The following is a 26,641-nucleotide window of genomic DNA, read 5'->3' as shown; positions in this document are numbered from 1 at the left end:
AAAACGTCCAATACACTGCACTACCTCCTGATAATACGGAACTAAGCGTCAGCATGGAGGAATACTGAACCACAAGTTTGCTGCCAGGAAGAGGGCCCTGTGTCAGCGCGGGGGAGAGTATCACGCACGTCCCGAGACTCTACAGCCTCCAGGCCATGCCCAGACACCGAGAGCAATCCAGAATTTAAAATATTATTGACCACCACACTGACCACTGACTGCTCAACATACCAACATAATGACCACTGACTGCCCCATATACCCCCACCGACTGCCCCACATACCACCATACTGACCACTGACTGCCCCACATGCCACCATACTGACCACTGACTGCCGTACATACCACCATACTGACCACTGACTGCCCCACATGCCACCATACTGACCACTGACTGCTGTACATACCACCATACTGACCACTGACTGCCCCACATACCACCATGCTGACCACCGATTGCCCCACATACCACCACTGACTGCCCCACATACCACCATACTGACCACTGACTGCCCCACATACCACCATACTGACCACGGACTGCCCCAAATATCACCACAGACCACTGACTTCCCCACGTTCCACCACACTGACCACTGACTGCCCCACATACCAACATACTGACCACTGACTGCCCCACATAACACCACACTGACCACTGACTGCCCCACATACCATCACACTGACCACTGACTGCCCCACATACCACCACACTGACCACTGACTGCCCCACATACCAACATACTGACCACTGACTGCCCCACATACCACCAAACTGACCACCGACTGCCCCACATACCACCATACTGACCACAAACTGCCCCACATACCACCACACTGACTGCCCAACATACCACCACACTGATCACTGACTGCCGCACATACCACCACACTGACCACTGACTGCCCCACATACCACCACACTGACTGCCCCACATACCACCACACTGACTGCCCCACATACCACCACACTGACTGCCCCACATACCATCGCTGTCAACTGACTGCCCCACATTCAACCATACTGACCACCGACTGCCCCACATACAACCATACTGACCACCGACTGCCCCATATACCACCATACTGACCACAAACTGCCCCACATACCACCACACTGACTGCCCAACATACCTCCACACTGATCACTGACTGCCGTACATATGACCATACTGACCACTGACTGCCCCACATACCACCACTGACTGCCCCAAATACCACCACACTGACTGCCCCACATACCATCGCTGTCAACTGACTGCCCCACATTCAACCATACTGACCACCGACTGCCCCACATACCACCACACTGACCACTGACTGCCGTACATACAACAACACCGACCACTGACTGCCGTACATACCACCATACTGACCAAAAACTGCCCCACATACCACCACACCGACCACTGACTGCCCCACATACCACCACACTGACTGCCCCACATACCACCACACTGACTGCCCCACATACCATCGCTGTCAACTGACTGCCCCACATTCAACCATACTGACCACCGACTGCCCCACATACCACCACACTGACCACTGACTGCCGTACATACAACAACACCGACCACTGACTGCCGTAAATACCACCATACTGACCACTAACTGCCCCACATACCACCACACCGACCACTGACTGCCCCACATACCACAACACCGACCACTGACTGCCCCACAAACCACCATACTGACCACTAATTGCCGTACATACCACCAAACTGACCACTGACTACCCCACATACCACCACACTGACTGCCCCACATACCACCATACTGACCACCGACTCCCCAAATACCACCACTGACTGCTGTACATACAACCATACAGACCACTGACTGCCCCACATACCATCAGACTGACCACTGACTGCCGTACATACCACAACACTTACCACTAACTGCTGTACATACCACCACACCGACCACTGACTGCCGTACATACCACCATACTGACCACTGACTGCCAAACATACCACCATACTGACCACTGACTGCCCCACATACCACCATACTGACAATCGACTGCCCCACATACCACCATACTGACCACTGACTGCCCCGCAAACCACCACACTGACCACTGAATGCCATACATACCACCATACTGACCACTGACTGCCACACATACCACTATACTGACCACTGACTGCCCCACATACCACCATACTGACCATCGACTGCCCCACATACCACCATACTGACCACTGACTGCCCCGCATACTACCACACTGACCACTGAATGCCATACATACCACAAATACTGACCACTGACTGCCCCACATACCACCATACTGACCACCGACTGCAGCATATACCACCATACAGACCACTGACTGTCCCACATACCACCACATCAAACACTGACTGCCCCACATAACACCATACTGACCACCGACTGCCCCACGTACCACCACAATGACCACAGACTGCCCCACATACCACCACACTGACTGCCCATATACCACCACACTAATCACTGACTGCCATACATACTACAACACTGACCACTGACTGCTGTACAAACCACCACACTGACCACCAACTGCCCCACATAACACCACACTGACTGCCCCACATACCACCACACTGACCACATACTGCTGTACGTACCACCACACCGACCACCGTACATACCACCATACTGACCACTGACTGCCCCACATACCACCATACTGACCACTGACTGCCCCACATACCACCACACTGACCACTGACTGTCCCACATACTACCACACTGACCACTGTCCACTGACTGTCCCACATACCACCACACTGACCACTGACTGCCGTACATACCACCATACTGACCACTGACTGCCAAACATACCACCATACTGACCACTGACTGCCCCACATACCACCATACTGACAATCGACTGCCCCACATACCACCATACTGACCACTGACTGCCCCGCAAACCACCACACTGACCACTGAATGCCATACATACCACCATACTGACCACTGACTGCCACACATACCACTATACTGACCACTGACTGACCCACATACCACCATACTGACCATGGACTGCCCCACATACCACCATACTGACCACTGACGGCCCCGCATACTACCACACTGACCACTGAATGCCATACATACCCCCATACTGACCACTGACTACCCCATATACCACCATACTGACCCACATATCACCACACCGACCACTGACTGCCCCACATACCACCACACTGACCACTGACTGTCCCACATACCACCACACTGACCACTAACTGCCGTACATACCACCACACCGACCACTGACTGCCGTACATATCACCATACTGACCACTGACTGCCCCACATACCACCACACCGACCACTAACTGCCGTACATACCACCATACTGACCACTGACTGCCCAACCTACCACAATACTGACCACTAACAGGCGTATATACCACAATACTGACCACTGACTGCCCCACATACCACCACACTGACCACTGATTGCTGTACATACCACCATACTGACTACTAACTGCCCCACATAGAACCATACTGACCACCGACTCCCCACATACCATGACTGCTGTACATACAACCATACTGACCACTGACTGCCCCACATACCATCACTGACTGCCCCACATACCACCATACTGACCACTGACTGCCCCACATACCATCACTGACTGCCCCACATACCACCACACCGACCACTGACTGCCGTACATACCACCAAACTGACCACTGACTGCCCTACATACCACCACACTGACCACTGACTGTCCCACATACCACCACACCGACCACTGACTGCCGTACATACCACCATACTGACCACCGACTGCCCCACATACCACCACACTGACCACTGAGTGCCGTACATACCACCACACCGACCACTGACTGCCCCACATACCACCACACCGACCACTGACTGCCCCACAAACCACCATACTGACCACTGACTGCCCAACCTACCACCATACTAACCACTAACGGCCGTATATACCAACATACTGACCACTGACTGCTCCACATACCACCACACTGACCACTGACTGCCCCACATACCACCATACTGACCACTGACTGCCTAACATACCACCATACTGACCAGACTGCCCCACATACCACCACACTGATCACCGACTGTCCCACATACCACCACACTGACCACTGACTGTCCCACATACCACCACACTGACTACTAACTGCCCCACATACCACTATACTGACCACTGACTGCCCCACATACCACCACACTGACCACTGACTGCCCCACATACCACCATACTGACCACTGACTGCCCCACATACCACCACACTGACCACTGACTGCCCCACATACCACCACACTGACCACTGACTGCCCCACATACCACCATACTGACCACTGACTGCCCCACATACTGACCACCGACTGCCCCACATACCACCACACTGACTACTAACTGCCCCACATACCACCAAACTGACCACTGACTGCCCCACATACCACCACACTGACCACTGACTGCCCCACATACCACCATACTGACCACTGACTGCCCCACATACCACCATACTGACCACTGACTGCCCCACATACCACCATACTGACCACTGACTGCCCCACATACCACCACACCGACCACTGACTGCCCCACATACCACCATACTGACCACTGACTGCCCCACAGACCACCATACTGACCACCGACTGCCCCACATAAGGTAGTAGCATTACATGGTGACCATTAGAATCTATGTGCGGTCTGTGTATTTGGGGACATGTCGGTTCCTCCAGAGACAGGGTCCTGAACAGGAGACCCCTCCCTTCTATGTACTCACAATCCAGTAATGGGGTGTAGGAGGCTTCGTTCACATCTGTGTTGGGACTCCGTAGTCGACTACACTATTGATTCTGTCAGAAATCAATGGTGTTGCAAACGGATCAGGGTACCATTCATGGGTTCCTCTGACGGAAAGCTCAGACGGAACCCATGAACGGAGCCCTGACGCAGATGTGAACGAAGCCTAAACCAGACGAGCCCTTTAAACTTTGGCCCGGTCTCAGGTTCATTATGGTGACCATATCTCAGATCTCCCTACAGAACCTTCACTTTGGAGAGGACTTCACACCTGTATCTATCACATAGCGGGGTCAGCGGGGCGAGACTTCACCGGTCACCTCTGCATTTAGAGATCTAAATAGTCATGAACCGGAAACGAGACGGTTCAATCCGCAAATAATGTTCAGTAACTATATTAATACTTTGCATCATTTATCTTGCACTTCAGTTACATCATGTCTTATAAGTCAAGTATAGAACAAGTTGTAACAGCAAACCATTGTCTGCAGCTCTGGAGGTGACTGGAGTGTAAGATCTGCACTAACAGAGGATGAGAACAGGATAAGTGAAGGATTTACAGTTACAACGCGTTCTGCCGGAGATTTCTCCTGTTAGTGCTGGCGCTCTGGCTGTAAATGAGGGGCCGCAGATGTAGCAGAGCTGGACAGTGACAGGGAGTACATGGTATTGTCGCACAGCTGAGACGCGCTGCGTACGTAATGAATGTGCCTTGTTACCTCTGTCAGATGAGGGTTGGGGTTGAAGCCGCACTGGTTGCACACCTCGTTACGACACTGGGTGCACGTGTTAAAGTTTGGCTGGTTTGGAGAGGAGGTGAGGTCTGTGGTGTTGCATATAGGGCAGAGCGTGCTGCTGGGGAGAGGAGCGATCTGCGGCACTGAGTAGGGTGAGGTTGGGGTGGTGCCTCTATCTGGAGATGCTGAGGGTGATCTTCCTGCACGGTGACCTTTGCTTTCCACTTGCAGGGTCCTCCTGGACACGTCAGATGCTTGGTGGGACGGGGAGACATGGCTTTTAACTTCTTTTGTGCTTTCAGTGCTTGTAGGAGTTTGTCGAAATGTCTGTGGAGTGGAGGCTTGTCCAGCTAAACGTCCAGAATTCTCCAACCTCCTGGGAGCACTAGAAGAAAAGAGAAGACCATGTCAACGAGACACATCCAGCCCGCACATACACAGGACACACACCGGGGGCAGTGATTGCAGTGACACACAAATTACAGGACTACTCCACATAAAATCATATAATGACCCCAGTGTCACCTCTGCAGCCGCCATACACACATCTTATATACAGTCACAGCTATTCATCTATCACTACTGACAACCAGCCTGTATACCATGTGTGAGAGGTTGTCACAGCTCCGCCCCCTGTTACTGACATCACTGATATATAATATAATTACACTGTGATCAGACATGAGATCCACACATCTTATATACAGTCACAGCTATTCATCTATTACTACTGACAACCAGCCTGTATATCATGTGTGAGAGGTTGTCACAGCCCCGCCCCCTGTTACTGACATCACTGATATATAATATAATTACATGTGATCAGACATGAGATCCACACATCTTATATACAGTAACAGCTATTCATCTATTACTACTGACAACCCGCCTGTATATCATGTGTGAGAGGTTGTCACAGCCCCGCCCCCTGTTACTGACATCACTGATATATAATATAATTACACTGTGATCAGACATGAGATCCACACACCTTATATACAGTAACAGCTATTCATCTATTACTACTGACAACCAGCCTGTATATCATGTGTGAGAGGTTGTCACAGCTCCGCCCCCTGTTACTGACATCACTGATATATAATATAATTACACTGTGATCAGACATGAGATCCACACATCTTATATACAGTCACAGCTATTCATCTATTACTACTGACAACCAGCCTGTATACCATGTGTGAGAGGTTGTCACAGCTCCGCCCCCTGTTACTGACATCTGATATATAATATAATTACACTCTGATCAGACATGAGATCCACACATCTTATATACAGTAACAGCTATTCATCTATCACTACTGACAACCAGCCTGTATATCATGTGTGAGAGGTTGTCACAGCCCCGCCCCCTGTACTGACATCTCTGATATATAATATAATTACACTGTGATCAGACATGAGATCCACACATCATATATACAGTCACAGCTATTCATCTATTACTACTGACAACCAGCCTGTATATGATGTGTGAGAGGTTGTCACAGCCCCGCCCCCTGTTACTGACATCACTGATATATAATATAATTACATTGTGATCAGACATGAGATCCACACATCTTATATACAGTAACAGCTATTCATCTATTACTCCTGACAACCAGCCTGTATACCATGTGTGAGAGGTTGTCACAGCCCCGCCCCCTGTTACTGACATCACTGATATATAATATAATTACACTGTGATCACACATGAGATCCACACATCTTATATACAGTCACAGCTATTCATCTATTACTACTGACAACCAGCCTGTATATCATGTGTGAGAGGTTGTCACAGCCCCGCCCCCTGTTACTGACATCACTGATATATAATATAATTACATGTGATCAGACATGAGATCCACACATCTTATATACAGTAACAGCTATTCATCTATCACTACTGACAACCAGCCTGTATATCATGTGTGAGAGGTTGTCACAGCCCCGCCCCCTGTTACTGACATCACTGATATATAATATAATTACATGTGATCAGACATGAGATCCACACATCTTATATACAGTCACAGCTATTCATCTATTACTACTGACAACCAGCCTGTATATCATGTGTGAGAGGTTGTCACAGCCCCGCCCCCTGTTACTGATGACATCACTGATATATAATATAATTACATTGTGATCAGACATGAGATCCACACATCTTATATACAGTCACAGCTATTCATCTATTACTACTGACAACCAGCCTGTATATCATGTGTGAGAGGTTGTCACAGCCCCGCCCCCTGTTACTGACATCACTGATATATAATATAATTACATGTGATCAGACATGAGATCCACACATCTTATATACAGTAACAGCTATTCATCTATTACTACTGACAACCAGCCTGTATATCATGTGTGAGAGGTTGTCACAGCCCCGCCCCATGTTACTGATATCACTGATATATAATATAATTACACTGTGATCAGACATGAGATCCACACATCTTATATACAGTCACAGCTATTCATCTATTACTACTGACAACCAGCCTGTATATCATGTGAGAGGTTGTCACAGCCCCGCCCCCTGTTACTGACATCACTGATATATAATATAATTACATGTGATCAGACATGAGATCCACACATCTTATATACAGTAACAGCTATTCATCTATCACTACTGACAACCAGCCTGTATATCATGTGTGAGAGGTTGTCACAGCCCCGCCCCCTGTTACTGACATCACTGATATATAATATAATTACATGTGATCAGACATGAGATCCACACATCTTATATACAGTAACAGCTATTCATCTATTACTACTGACAACCAGCCTGTATATCATGTGTGAGAGGTTGTCACAGCCCCGCCCCCTGTTACTGACATCACTGATATATAATATAATTACACTGTGATCAGACATGAGATCCACACATCTTATATACAGTAACAGCTATTCATCTATTACTACTGACAACCAGCCTGTATGTCATGTGTGAGAGGTTGTCACAGCCCCGCCCCCTGTTACTGACATCACTGATATATAATATAATTACATTGTGATCAGACATGAGATCCACACACCTTATATACAGTAACAGCTATTCATCTATTACTACTGACAACCAGCCTGTATATCATGTGTGAGAGGTTGTCACAGCCCCGCCCCCTGTTACTGACATCACTGATATATAATATAATTACATGTGATCAGACATGAGATCCACACATCTTATATACAGTCACAGCTATTCATCTATTACTACTGACAACCAGCCTGTATATCATGTGTGAGAGGTTGTCACAGCCCCGCCCCCTGTACTGACAACCAGTGTGATTATATATACATGGTGCAGTGTGATTATATATACATGGAGCAGTGTGATTATATATACATGGAGCAGTGTGATTATATATACATGGGGCAGTGTGATTATATATACATGGAGCGGTGTGATTATATATACATGGTGCAGTGTGATTATATATACATGGTGCAGTGTGATTATATATACATGGAGCGGTGTGATTATATATACATGGGGCAGTGTGATTATATATACATGGTGCAGTGTGATTATATATACATGGGGCAGTGTGATTATATATACATGGTGCAGTGTGATTATATATACATGGAGCGGTGTGATTATATATACATGGTGCAGTGTGATTATATATACATGGTGCGGTGTGATTATATATACATGGTGCAGTGTGATTATATATACATGGTGCAGTGTGATTATATATACATGGAGCAGTGTGATTATATATACATGGGGCGGTGTGATTATATATACATGGTGCAGTGTGATTATATATACATGGTGCAGTGTGATTATATATACATGGAGCGGTGTGATTATATATACATGGAGCAGTGTGATTATATATACATGGTGCAGTGTGATTATATATACATGGTGCAGTGTGATTATATATACATGGTGCGGTGTGATTATATATACATGGGGCAGTGTGATTATATATACATGGTGCAGTGTGATTATATATACATGGAGCAGTGTGATTATATATACATGGTGCGGTGTGATTATATATACATGGTGCAGTGTGATTATATATACATGGTGCAGTGTGATTATATATACATGGTGCAGTGTGATTATATATACATGGTGCAGTATGATTATATATACATGGTGCAGTGTGATTATATATACATGGTGCAGTGTGATTATATATACATGGTGCAGTGTGATTATATATACATGGTGCAGTGTGATTATATATACATGGTGCAGTGTGATTATATATACATGGTGCAGTGTGATTATATATACATGGTGCAGTGTGATTATATATACATGGTGCAGTGTGATTATATATACATGGGGCAGTGTGATTATATATACATGGTGCAGTGTGATTATATATACATGGTGCAGTGTGATTATATATACATGGAGCAGTGTGATTATATATACATGGTGCAGTGTGATTATATATACATGGTGCAGTGTGATTATATATACATGGTGCAGTGTGATTATATATACATGGTGCAGTGTGATTATATATACATGGTGCAGTGTGATTATATATACATGGGGCAGTGTGATTATATATACATGGTGCGGTGTGATTATATATACATGGTGCAGTGTGATTATATATACATGGGGCAGTGTGATTATATATACATGGTGCAGTGTGATTATATATATACATGGTGCAGTGTGATTATATATACATGGAGCAGTGTGATTATATATACATGGAGCAGTGTGATTATATATACATGGAGCAGTGTGATTATATATACATGGTGCAGTGTGATTATATATACATGGTGCAGTGTGATTATATATACATGGTGCGGTGTGATTATATATACATGGTGCAGTGTGATTATATATACATGGTGCAGTGTGATTATATATACATGGTGCAGTGTGATTATATATACATGGTGCAGTGTGATTATATATACATGGTGCAGTGTGATTATATATACATGGAGCAGTGTGATTATATATACATGGTGCAGTGTGATTATATATACATGGTGCGGTGTGATTATATATACATGGTGCGGTGTGATTATATATACATGGTGCAGTGTGATTATATATACATGGTGCAGTGTGATTATATATACATGGGGCAGTGTGATTATATATACATGGTGCGGTGTGATTATATATACATGGTGCGGTGTGATTATATATACATGGTGCGGTGTGATTATATATACATGGTGCAGTGTGATTATATATACATGGTGCAGTGTGATTATATATACATGGTGCAGTGTGATTATATATACATGGTGCAGTGTGATTATATATACATGGGGCAGTGTGATTATATATACATGGTGCAGTGTGATTATATATACATGGTGCAGTGTGATTATATATACATGGAGCAGTGTGATTATATATACATGGTGCAGTGTGATTATATATACATGGTGCAGTGTGATTATATATACATGGTGCAGTGTGATTATATATACATGGTGCAGTGTGATTATATATACATGGTGCAGTGTGATTATATATACATGGGGCAGTGTGATTATATATACATGGTGCGGTGTGATTATATATACATGGTGCAGTGTGATTATATATACATGGGGCAGTGTGATTATATATACATGGTGCAGTGTGATTATATATATACATGGTGCAGTGTGATTATATATACATGGAGCAGTGTGATTATATATACATGGAGCAGTGTGATTATATATACATGGAGCAGTGTGATTATATATACATGGTGCAGTGTGATTATATATACATGGTGCAGTGTGATTATATATACATGGTGCGGTGTGATTATATATACATGGTGCAGTGTGATTATATATACATGGTGCAGTGTGATTATATATACATGGTGCAGTGTGATTATATATACATGGTGCAGTGTGATTATATATACATGGAGCAGTGTGATTATATATACATGGAGCAGTGTGATTATATATACATGGTGCAGTGTGATTATATATACATGGTGCAGTGTGATTATATATACATGGTGCAGTGTGATTATATATACATGGTGCAGTGTGATTATATATACATGGTGCGGTGTGATTATATATACATGGTGCAGTGTGATTATATATACATGGAGCGGTGTGATTATATATACATGGGGCAGTGTGATTATATATACATGGTGCAGTGTGATTATATATACATGGTGCAGTGTGATTATATATACATGGAGCAGTGTGATTATATATACATGGGGCAGTGTGATTATATATACATGGTGCAGTGTGATTATATATACATGGAGCAGTGTGATTATATATACATGGGGCAGTGTGATTATATATACATGGTGCAGTGTGATTATATATACATGGAGCAGTGTGATTATATATACATGGGGCAGTGTGATTATATATACATGGTGCAGTGTGATTATATATACATGGAGCAGTGTGATTATATATACATGGGGCAGTGTGATTATATATACATGGTGCAGTGTGATTATATATACATGGTGCAGTGTGATTATATATACATGGAGCAGTGTGATTATATATACATGGTGCAGTGTGATTATATATACATGGTGCAGTGTGATTATATATACATGGTGCAGTGTGATTATATATACATGGTGCAGTGTGATTATATATACATGGTGCAGTGTGATTATATATACATGGTGCAGTGTGATTATATATACATGGTGCAGTGTGATTATATATATACATGGTGCAGTGTGATTATATATACATGGAGCAGTGTGATTATATATACATGGAGCAGTGTGATTATATATACATGGAGCAGTGTGATTATATATACATGGTGCAGTGTGATTATATATACATGGTGCAGTGTGATTATATATACATGGTGCAGTGTGATTATATATACATGGTGCGGTGTGATTATATATACATGGTGCAGTGTGATTATATATACATGGTGCGGTGTGATTATATATACATGGTGCAGTGTGATTATATATACATGGTGCAGTGTGATTATATATACATGGAGCAGTGTGATTATATATACATGGGGCGGTGTGATTATATATACATGGTGCAGTGTGATTATATATACATGGAGCGGTGTGATTATATATACATGGAGCGGTGTGATTATATATACATGGAGCAGTGTGATTATATATACATGGTGCAGTGTGATTATATATACATGGAGCAGTGTGATTATATATACATGGTGCAGTGTGATTATATATACATGGTGCAGTGTGATTATATATACATGGAGCGGTGTGATTATATATACATGGAGCGGTGTGATTATATATACATGGAGCAGTGTGATTATATATACATGGAGCAGTGTGATTATATATACATGGTGCAGTGTGATTATATATACATGGTGCAGTGTGATTATATATACATGGAGCAGTGTGATTATATATACATGGTGCAGTGTGATTATATATACATGGTGCGGTGTGATTATATATACATGGTGCAGTGTGATTATATATACATGGTGCAGTGTGATTATATATACATGGAGCAGTGTGATTATATATACATGGTGCGGTGTGATTATATATACATGGTGCAGTGTGATTATATATACATGGTGCGGTGTGATTATATATACATGGTGCAGTGTGATTATATATACATGGTGCAGTGTGATTATATATACATGGGGCAGTGTGATTATATATACATGGTGCAGTGTGATTATATATACATGGTGCGGTGTGATTATATATACATGGTGCAGTGTGATTATATATACATGGAGCAGTGTGATTATATATACATGGTGCAGTGTGATTATATATACATGGTGCGGTGTGATTATATATACATGGTGCGGTGTGATTATATATACATGGTGCGGTGTGATTATATATACATGGTGCGGTGTGATTATATATACATGGTGCGGTGTGATTATATATACATGGTGCAGTGTGATTATATATACATGGAGCGGTGTGATTATATATACATGGTGCAGTGTGATTATATATACATGGTGCAGTGTGATTATATATACATGGAGCAGTGTGATTATATATACATGGTGCAGTGTGATTATATATACATGGTGCAGTGTGATTATATATACATGGTGCAGTGTGATTATATATACATGGTGCGGTGTGATTATATATACATGGTGCAGTGTGATTATATATACATGGTGCGGTGTGATTATATATACATGGTGCAGTGTGATTATATATACATGGGGCAGTGTGATTATATATACATGGTGCAGTGTGATTATATATACATGGAGCAGTGTGATTATATATACATGGTGCAGTGTGATTATATATACATGGTGCGGTGTGATTATATATACATGGTGCAGTGTGATTATATATACATGGAGCAGTGTGATTATATATACATGGTGCAGTGTGATTATATATACATGGTGCGGTGTGATTATATATACATGGTGCGGTGTGATTATATATACATGGTGCGGTGTGATTATATATACATGGTGCGGTGTGATTATATATACATGGTGCGGTGTGATTATATATACATGGTGCAGTGTGATTATATATACATGGAGCGGTGTGATTATATATACATGGTGCAGTGTGATTATATATACATGGTGCAGTGTGATTATATATACATGGAGCAGTGTGATTATATATACATGGTGCAGTGTGATTATATATACATGGTGCAGTGTGATTATATATACATGGTGCAGTGTGATTATATATACATGGTGCGGTGTGATTATATATACATGGTGCAGTGTGATTATATATACATGGTGCGGTGTGATTATATATACATGGTGCAGTGTGATTATATATACATGGGGCAGTGTGATTATATATACATGGTGCGGTGTGATTATATATACATGGTGCAGTGTGATTATGTATACATGGTGCAGTGTGATTATATATACATGGAGCAGTGTGATTATATATACATGGTGCAGTGTGATTATATATACATGGTGCAGTGTGATTATATATACATGGGGCAGTGTGATTATATATACATGGTGCGGTGTGATTATATATACATGGTGCAGTGTGATTATATATACATGGTGCAGTGTGATTATATATACATGGTGCAGTGTGATTATATATACATGGGGCAGTGTGATTATATATACATGGTGCAGTGTGATTATATATACATGGTGCAGTGTGATTATATATACATGGAGAAGTGTGATTATATATACATGGCGCGGTGTGATTATATATATACATGGTGCAGTGTGATTATATATACATGGAGCAGTGTGATTATATATACATGGTGCAGTGTGATTATATATACATGGTGCAGTGTGATTATATATACATGGGGCAGTGTGATTATATATACATGGTGCAGTGTGATTATATATACATGGTGCAGTGTGATTATATATACATGGGGCAGTGTGATTATATATACATGGTGCAGTGTGATTATATATACATGGTGCGGTGTGATTATATATACATGGTGCAGTGTGATTATATATACATGGTGCAGTGTGATTATATATACATGGTGCAGTGTGATTATATATACATGGTGCAGTGTGATTATATATACATGGTGCAGTGTGATTATATATACATGGTGCAGTGTGATTATATATACATGGGGCAGTGTGATTATATATACATGGTGCGGTGTGATTATATATACATGGTGCAGTGTGATTATATATACATGGGGCGGTGTGATTATATATACATGGTGCAGTGTGATTATATATACATGGTGCAGTGTGATTATATATACATGGTGCAGTGTGATTATATATACATGGTGCAGTGTGATTATATATACATGGTGCAGTGTGATTATATATACATGGTGCGGTGTGATTATATATACATGGGGCGGTGTGATTATATATACATGGAGCAGTGTGATTATATATACATGGTGCGGTGTGATTATATATACATGGTGCAGTGTGATTATATATACATGGTGCGGTGTGATTATATATACATGGGGCAGTGTGATTATATATACATGGTGCGGTGTGATTATATATACATGGTGCAGTGTGATTATATATACATGGTGCAGTGTGATTATATATACATGGTGCAGTGTGATTATATATACATGGTGCGGTGTGATTATATATACATGGTGCGGTGTGATTATATATACATGGTGCAGTGTGATTATATATACATGGTGCAGTGTGATTATATATACATGGCGCAGTGTGATTATATATACATGGTGCAGTGTGATTATATATACATGGTGCAGTGTGATTATATATACATGGGGCAGTGTGATTATATATACATGGGGCAGTGTGATTATATATACATGGTGCAGTGTGATTATATATACATGGTGCAGTGTGATTATATATACATGGTGCAGTGTGATTATATATACATGGTGCGGTGTGATTATATATACATGGTGCGGTGTGATTATATATACATGGTGCGGTGTGATTATATATACATGGTGCAGTGTGATTATATATACATGGTGCAGTGTGATTATATATACATGGTGCAGTGTGATTATATATACATGGGGCAGTGTGATTATATATACATGGTGCGGTGTGATTATATATACATGGTGCAGTGTGATTATATATACATGGGGCAGTGTGATTATATATACATGGTGCAGTGTGATTATATATACATGGTGCAGTGTGATTATATATACATGGGGCAGTGTGATTATATATACATGGTGCAGTGTGATTATATATACATGGTGCAGTGTGATTATATATACATGGTGCAGTGTGATTATATATACATGGAGCAGTGTGATTATATATACATGGGGCAGTGTGATTATATATACATGGTGCAGTGTGATTATATATACATGGTGCAGTGTGATTATATATACATGGTGCAGTGTGATTATATATACATGGTGCAGTGTGATTATATATACATGGGGCAGTGTGATTATATATACATGGTGCAGTGTGATTATATATACATGGTGCAGTGTGATTATATATACATGGTGCAGTGTGATTATATATACATGGAGCAGTGTGATTATATATACATGGGGCAGTGTGATTATATATACATGGGGCAGTGTGATTATATATACATGGTGCAGTGTGATTATATATACATGGTGCAGTGTGATTATATATACATGGGGCAGTGTGATTATATATACATGGGGCAGTGTGATTATATATACATGGTGCAGTGTGATTATATATACATGATGCAGTGTGATTATATATACATGGTGCGGTGTGATTATATATACATGGTGCGGTGTGATTATATATACATGGTGCGGTGTGATTATATATACATGGTGCAGTGTGATTATATATACATGGGGCAGTGTGATTATATATACATGGTGCAGTGTGATTATATATACATGGTGCAGTGTGATTATATATACATGGTGCAGTGTGATTATATATACATGGTGCGGTGTGATTATATATACATGGTGCGGTGTGATTATATATACATGGTGCAGTGTGATTATATATACATGGGGCAGTGTGATTATATATACATGGTGCAGTGTGATTATATATACATGGTGCAGTGTGATTATATATACATGGTGCAGTGTGATTATATATACATGGAGCGGTGTGATTATATATACATGGTGCAGTGTGATTATATATACATGGAGCGGTGTGATTATATATACATGGTGCAGTGTGATTATATATACATGGTGCGGTGTGATTATATATACATGGTGCAGTGTGATTATATATACATGGGGCAGTGTGATTATATATACATGGTGCAGTGTGATTATATATACATGGGGCAGTGTGATTATATATACATGGTGCAGTGTGATTATATATACATGGTGCGGTGTGATTATATATACATGGTGCAGTGTGATTATATATACATGGTGCAGTGTGATTATATATACATGGAGCAGTGTGATTATATATACATGGTGCAGTGTGATTATATATACATGGAGCGGTGTGATTATATATACATGGTGCAGTGTGATTATATATACATGGTGCGGTGTGATTATATATACATGGTGCAGTGTGATTATATATACATGGAGCAGTGTGATTATATATACATGGTGCGGTGTGATTATATATACATGGTGCAGTGTGATTATATATACATGGTGCAGTGTGATTATATATACATGGAGCAGTGTGATTATATATACATGGTGCAGTGTGATTATATATACATGGAGCGGTGTGATTATATATACATGGTGCGGTGTGATTATATATACATGGTGCAGTGTGATTATATATACATGGTGCGGTGTGATTATATATACATGGTGCAGTGTGATTATATATACATGGTGCGGTGTGATTATATATACATGGTGCAGTGTGATTATATATACATGGTGCAGTGTGATTATATATACATGGTGCGGTGTGATTATATATACATGGTGCAGTGTGATTATATATACATGGAGCGGTGTGATTATATATACATGGTGCGGTGTGATTATATATACATGGTGCAGTGTGATTATATATACATGGTGCAGTGTGATTATATATACATGGTGCAGTGTGATTATATATACATGGTGCAGTGTGATTATATATACATGGTGCGGTGTGATTATATATACATGGTGCAGTGTGATTATATATACATGGTGCAGTGTGATTATATATACATGGTGCAGTGTGATTATATATACATGGGGCAGTGTGATTATATATACATGGTGCAGTGTGATTATATATACATGGGGCAGTGTGATTATATATACATGGGGCGGTGTGATTATATATACATGGAGCAGTGTGATTATATATACATGGTGCAGTGTGATTATATATACATGGTGCGGTGTGATTATATATATGGTGCGGTGTGATTATATATACATGGTGCGGTGTGATTATATATACATGGAGCGGTGTGATTATATATACATGGTGCGGTGTGATTATATATACATGGTGCGGTGTGATTATATATACATGGTGCGGTGTGATTATATATACATGGTGCAGTGTGATTATATATACATGGTGCAGTGTGATTATATATACATGGTGCAGTGTGATTATATATACATGGTGCAGTGTGATTATATATACATGGGGCGGTGTGATTATATATACATGGTGCGGTGTGATTATATATACATGGGGCAGTGTGATTATATATACATGGAGCAGTGTGATTATATATACATGGTGCAGTGTGATTATATATACATGGTGCAGTGTGATTATATATACATGGTGCGGTGTGATTATATATACATGGTGCGGTGTGATTATATATACATGGGGCAGTGTGATTATATATATATGGTGCAGTGTGATTATATATACATGGGGCGGTGTGATTATATATACATGGTGCGGTGTGATTATATATATATGGTGCAGTGTGATTATATATACATGGTGCAGTGTGATTATATATACATGGTGCAGTGTGATTATATATACATGGTGCAGTGTGATTATATATACATGGAGCAGTGTGATTATATATACATGGAGCAGTGTGATTATATATACATGGAGCAGTGTGATTATATATACATGGTGCAGTGTGATTATATATACATGGTGCAGTGTGATTATATATACATGGGGCAGTGTGATTATATATACATGGTGCAGTGTGATTATATATACATGGTGCAGTGTGATTATATATACATGGTGCAGTGTGATTATATATACATGGAGCAGTGTGATTATATATACATGGTGCAGTGTGATTATATATACATGGTGCAGTGTGATTATATATACATGGAGCAGTGTGATTATATATACATGGTGCAGTGTGATTATATATACATGGTGCAGTGTGATTATATATACATGGAGCAGTGTGATTATATATACATGGGGCGGTGTGATTATATATACATGGTGCAGTGTGATTATATATACATGGTGCAGTGTGATTATATATACATGGTGCAGTGTGATTATATATACATGGTGCAGTGTGATTATATATACATGGTGCGGTGTGATTATATATACATGGTGCAGTGTGATTATATATACATGGTGCAGTGTGATTATATATACATGGTGCGGTGTGATTATATATACATGGTGCGGTGTGATTATATATACATGGTGCGGTGTGATTATATATACATGGTGCGGTGTGATTATATATACATGGTGCAGTGTGATTATATATACATGGTGCAGTGTGATTATATATACATGGTGCAGTGTGATTATATATACATGGTGCGGTGTGATTATATATACATGGTGCGGTGTGATTATATATACATGGTGCGGTGTGATTATATATACATGGTGCGGTGTGACTATATATACATGGGGCAGTGTGATTATATATACATGGCGCAGTGTGATTATATATACATGGTGCAGTGTGATTATATATACATGGAGCAGTGTGATTATATATACATGGTGCAGTGTGATTATATATACATGGTGCAGTGTGATTATATATACATGGTGCAGTGTGATTATATATACATGGTGCAGTGTGATTATATATACATGGTGCAGTGTGATTATATATACATGGTGCAGTGTGATTATATATACATGGTGCGGTGTGATTATATATACATGGTGCAGTGTGATTATATATACATGGTGCGTTGTGATTATATATACATGGTGCAGTGTGATTATATATACATGGTGCAGTGTGATTATATATACATGGTGCAGTGTGATTATATATACATGGGGCAGTGTGATTATATATACATGGTGCAGTGTGATTATATATACATGGTGCAGTATGATTATATATACATGGGGCAGTGTGATTATATATACATGGTGCAGTGTGATTATATATACATGGTGCGGTGTGATTATATATACATGGTGCAGTGTGATTATATATACATGGTGCGGTGTGATTATATATACATGGTGCAGTGTGATTATATATACATGGTGCGGTGTGATTATATATACATGGTGCAGTGTGATTATATATACATGGTGCAGTGTGATTATATATACATGGTGCGGTGTGATTATATATACATGGTGCGGTGTGATTATATATACATGGTGCAGTGTGATTATATATACATGGGGCAGTGTGATTATATATACATGGTGCAGTGTGATTATATATACATGGGGCAGTGTGATTATATATACATGGGGCGGTGTGATTATATATACATGGAGCAGTGTGATTATATATACATGGGGCAGTGTGATTATATATACATGGTGCAGTGTGATTATATATACATGGTGCAGTGTGATTATATATACATGGTGCAGTGTGATTATATATACATGGTGCAGTGTGATTATATATACATGGAGCAGTGTGATTATATATACATGGTGCAGTGTGATTATATATACATGGTGCAGTGTGATTATATATACATGGAGCGGTGTGATTATATATACATGGTGCAGTGTGATTATATATACATGGTGCAGTGTGATTATATATACATGGTGCAGTGTGATTATATATACATGGTGCAGTGTGATTATATATACATGGTGCGGTGTGATTATATATACATGGTGCAGTGTGATTATATATACATGGTGCAGTGTGATTATATATACATGGTGCGGTGTGATTATATATACATGGTGCAGTGTGATTATATATACATGGTGCAGTGTGATTATATATACATGGTGCAGTGTGATTATATATACATGGCGCAGTGTGATTATATATACATGGTGCAGTGTGATTATATATACATGGTGCAGTGTGATTATATATACATGGGCAGTGTGATTATATATACATGGCGCAGTGTGATTATATATACATGCGCAGTGTGATTATATATACATGGTGCAGTGTGATTATATATACATGGTGCAGTGTGATTATATATACATGGTGCAGTGTGATTATATATACATGGTGCAGTGTGATTATATATACATGGTGCAGTGTGATTATATATACATGGTGCAGTGTGATTATATATACATGGAGCAGTGTGATTATATATACATGGTGCAGTGTGATTATATATACATGGTGCAGTGTGATTATATATACATGGGGCAGTGTGATTATATATACATGGTGCAGTGTGATTATATATACATGGGGCAGTGTGATTATATATACATGGTGCAGTGTGATTATAATACATGGTGCAGTGTGATTATATATACATGGGGCAGTGTGATTATATATACATGGGGCAGTGTGATTATATATACATGGTGCAGTGTGATTATATATACATGGGGCAGTGTGATTATATATACATGGGGCAGTGTGATTATATATACATGGTGCAGTGTGATTATATATACATGGTGCAGTGTGATTATATATACATGGGGCGGTGTGATTATATATACATGGTGCGGTGTGATTATATATACATGGTGCAGTGTGATTATATATACATGGTGCAGTGTGATTATATATACATGGTGCAGTGTGATTATATATACATGGGGCAGTGTGATTATATATACATGGTGCGGTGTGATTATATATACATGGTGCAGTGTGATTATATATACATGGTGCAGTGTGATTATATATACATGGTGCAGTGTGATTATATATACATGGGGCAGTGTGATTATATATACATGGTGCAGTGTGATTATATATACATGGCGCAGTGTGATTATATATACATGGTGCAGTGTGATTATATATACATGGAGCAGTGTGATTATATATACATGGTGCGGTGTGATTATATATACATGGAGCGGTGTGATTATATATACATGGAGCAGTGTGATTATATATACATGGGGCAGTGTGATTATATATACATGGTGCGGTGTGATTATATATACATGGAGCAGTGTGATTATATATACATGGTGCAGTGTGATTATATATACATGGTGCGGTGTGATTATATATACATGGTGCAGTGTGATTATATATACATGGTGCAGTGTGATTATATATACATGGTGCAGTGTGATTATATATACATGGTGCAGTGTGATTATATATACATGGAGCAGTGTGATTATATATACATGGAGCAGTGTGATTATATATACATGGAGCAGTGTGATTATATATACATGGTGCAGTGTGATTATATATACATGGTGCAGTGTGATTATATATACATGGTGCAGTGTGATTATATATACATGTGCAGTGTGATTATATATACATGGTGCAGTGTGATTATATATACATGGTGCGGTGTGATTATATATACATGGTGCAGTGTGATTATATATACATGGTGCAGGGTGATTATATATACATGGTGCAGTGTGATTATATATACATGGTGCGGTGTGATTATATATACATGGTGCGGTGTGATTATATATACATGGTGCGGTGTGATTATATATACATGGTGCGGTGTGATTATATATACATGGGGCGGTGTGATTATATATACATGGCGCAGTGTGATTATATATACATGGTGCAGTGTGATTATATATACATGGAGCAGTGTGATTATATACATGGTGCAGTGTGATTATATATACATGGTGCAGTGTGATTATATATATACATGGTGCGGTGTGATTATATATACATGGTGCGGTGTGATTATATATACATGGTGCAGTGTGATTATATATACATGGTGCAGTGTGATTATATATACATGGTGCAGTGTGATTATATATACATGGTGCAGTGTGATTATATATACATGGTGCAGTGTGATTATATACATGGTGCGGTGTGATTATATATACATGGTGCAGTGTGATTATATATACATGGTGCGTTGTGATTATATATACATGGTGCAGTGTGATTATATATACATGGTGCAGTGTGATTATATATACATGGTGCAGTGTGATTATATATACATGGGGCAGTGTGATTATATATACATGGTGCAGTGTGATTATATATACATGGTGCAGTATGATTATATATACATGGGGCAGTGTGATTATATATACATGGTGCAGTGTGATTATATATACATGGTGCGGTGTGATTATATATACATGGTGCAGTGTGATTATATATACATGGTGCGGTGTGATTATATATACATGGTGCAGTGTGATTATATATACATGGTGCGGTGTGATTATATATACATGGTGCGGTGTGATTATATATACATGGTGCAGTGTGGATTATATATACATGGTGCGGTGTGATTATATATACATGGTGCGGTGTGATTATATATACATGGGGCAGTGTGATTATATATACATGGGGCAGTGTGATTATATATACATGGTGCAGTGTGATTATATATACATGGGGCAGTGTGATTATATATACATGGGGCGGTGTGATTATATATACATGGAGCAGTGTGATTATATATACATGGGGCAGTGTGATTATATATACATGGTGCAGTGTGATTATATATACATGGTGCAGTGTGATTATATATACATGGTGCAGTGTGATTATATATACATGGTGCAGTGTGATTATATATACATGGAGCAGTGTGATTATATACATGGTGCAGTGTGATTATATATACATGGTGCAGTGTGATTATATATACATGGAGCGGTGTGATTATATATACATGGTGCAGTGTGATTATATATACATGGTGCAGTGTGATTTATATAACATGGTGCAGTGTGATTATATATACATGGTGCAGTGTGATTATATATACATGGTGCGGTGTGGATTATATATACATGGTGCGGTGTGATTATATATACATGGTGCAGTGTGATTATATATACATGGTGCGGTGTGATTATATATACATGGTGCGGTGTGATATATACATGGTGCGGTGTGATTATATATACATGGTGCAGTGTGATTATATATACATGGCGCAGTGTGATTATATATACATGGTGCAGTGTGATTATATATACATGGTGCAGTGTGATTATATATACATGGGGCAGTGTGATTATATATACATGGTGCAGTGTGATTATATATACATGGCGCAGTGTGATTATATATACATGGTGCAGTGTGATTATATATACATGGTGCAGTGTGATTATATATACATGGTGCAGTGTGATTATATATACATGGTGCAGTGTGATTATATATACATGGTGCAGTGTGATTATATATACATGGTGCAGTGTGATTATATATACATGGAGCAGTGTGATTATATATACATGGTGCAGTGTGATTATATATACATGGTGCAGTGTGATTATATATACATGGGGCAGTGTGATTATATATACATGGTGCAGTGTGATTATATATACATGGGGCAGTGTGATTATATATACATGGTGCAGTGTGATTATATATACATGGTGCAGTGTGATTATATATACATGGGGCAGTGTGATTATATATACATGGGCAGTGTGATTATATATACATGGTGCAGTGTGATTATATATACATGGGGCAGTGTGATTATATATACATGGTGCAGTGTGATTATATATACATGGGGCAGTGTGATTATATATACATGGGGCAGTGTGATTATATATACATGGTGCAGTGTGATTATATATACATGGTGCAGTGTGATTATAAATACATGGTGCAGTGTGATTATATATACATGGAGCGGTGTGATTATATATACACATGGTGCGGTGTGATTATATATACATGGAGCGGTGTGATTATATATACATGGAGCAGTGTGATTATATATACATGGGGCGTGTGATTATATATACATGGTGCGGTGTGATTATATATATGGTGCGGTGTGATTATATACATGGTGCGGTGTGATTATATATACATGGTGCAGTGTGATTATATATACATGGTGCAGTGTGATTATATATAATGGAGCAGTGTGATTATATATACATGGTGCGGTGTGATTATATATACATGGTGCAGTGTGATTATATATACATGGTGCGGTGTGATTATATATCATGGAGCGGTGTGATTATATATACATGGTGCAGTGTGATTATATATACATGGGGCAGTGTGATTATATATACATGGTGCAGTGTGATTATATATACATGGAGCGGTGTGATTATATATACATGGAGCAGTGTGATTATATATACATGGTGCGGTGTGATTATATATACATGGTGCAGTGTGATTATATATACATGGTGCAGTGTGATTATATATACATGGTGCGGTGTGATTATATATACATGGAGCAGTGTGATTATATATACATGGAGCAGTGTGATTATATATACATGGTGCGGTGTGATTATATATACATGGTGCGGTGTGATTATATATATACATGGTGCAGTGTGATTATATATACATGGGGCAGTGTGATTATATATACATGGTGCAGTGTGATTATATATACATGGTGCGGTGTGATTATATATACATGGTGCAGTGTGATTATATATACATGGTGCGGTGTGATTATATATACATGGTGCGGTGTGATTATATATACATGGTGCAGTGTGATATATATACATGGTGCAGTGTGATTATATATACATGGAGCAGTGTGATTATATATACATGGTGCAGTGTGATTATATATACATGGTGCGGTGTGATTATATATACATGGTGCAGTGTGATTATATATACATGGTGCAGTGTGATTATATATACATGGTGCGGTGTGATTATATATACATGGGGCAGTGTGATTATATATACATGTGCAGTGTGATTATATATACATGAGCAGTGTGATTATATATACATGGAGCAGTGTGATTATATATACATGGTGCAGTGTGATTATATATACATGGTGCAGTGTGATTATATATACATGTGCAGTGTGATTATATATACATGGTGCAGTGTGATTATATATACATGGTGCGGTGTGATTATATATATACATGTGCAGTGTGATTATATATACATGGTGCAGTGTGATTATATATACATGGTGCAGTGTGATTATATATACATGGTGCAGTGTGATTATATATACATGGTGCAGTGTGATTATATATACATGGTGCAGTGTGATTATATATACATGGAGCAGTGTGATTATATATACATGGAGCAGTGTGATTATATATACATGGTGCGGTGTGATTATATATACATGGTGCAGTGTGATTATATATACATGGGCAGTGTGATTATATATACATGGTGCGGTGTGATTATATATACATGGTGCAGTGTGATTATATATACATGGGCAGTGTGATTATATATACATGGTGCAGTGTGATTATATATACATGGTGCAGTGTGATTATATATACATGGTGCAGTGTGATTATGTATACATGGTGCAGTGTGATTATATATACATGGAGCAGTGTGATTATATATAC

General features: G+C 39.5%; 1 protein-coding gene across 1 annotated transcript in view; it reads right to left on the bottom strand.

The window, feature by feature from the left end:
- BSN (bassoon presynaptic cytomatrix protein) overlaps window positions 1–26,641 on the bottom strand; it is a 145,087-nt gene that overhangs the window by 117,426 nt on the left and 1,020 nt on the right. Inside the window, exon 2 of the mRNA XM_075832538.1 lies at window positions 5,533–5,935. Coding sequence (XP_075688653.1) covers window positions 5,533–5,935 — 403 coding nt within the window. The remainder of the gene's footprint in view (window positions 1–5,532; window positions 5,936–26,641) is intronic.

Source organism: Rhinoderma darwinii, chromosome 7 (genome assembly GCF_050947455.1).
Source record: "Rhinoderma darwinii isolate aRhiDar2 chromosome 7, aRhiDar2.hap1, whole genome shotgun sequence".
NCBI lineage: Eukaryota > Metazoa > Chordata > Amphibia > Anura > Rhinodermatidae > Rhinoderma > Rhinoderma darwinii.
The sequence above is the reverse complement of the archived record's forward strand: the minus strand, read 5'-3'. Positions and strand labels throughout refer to the sequence as shown.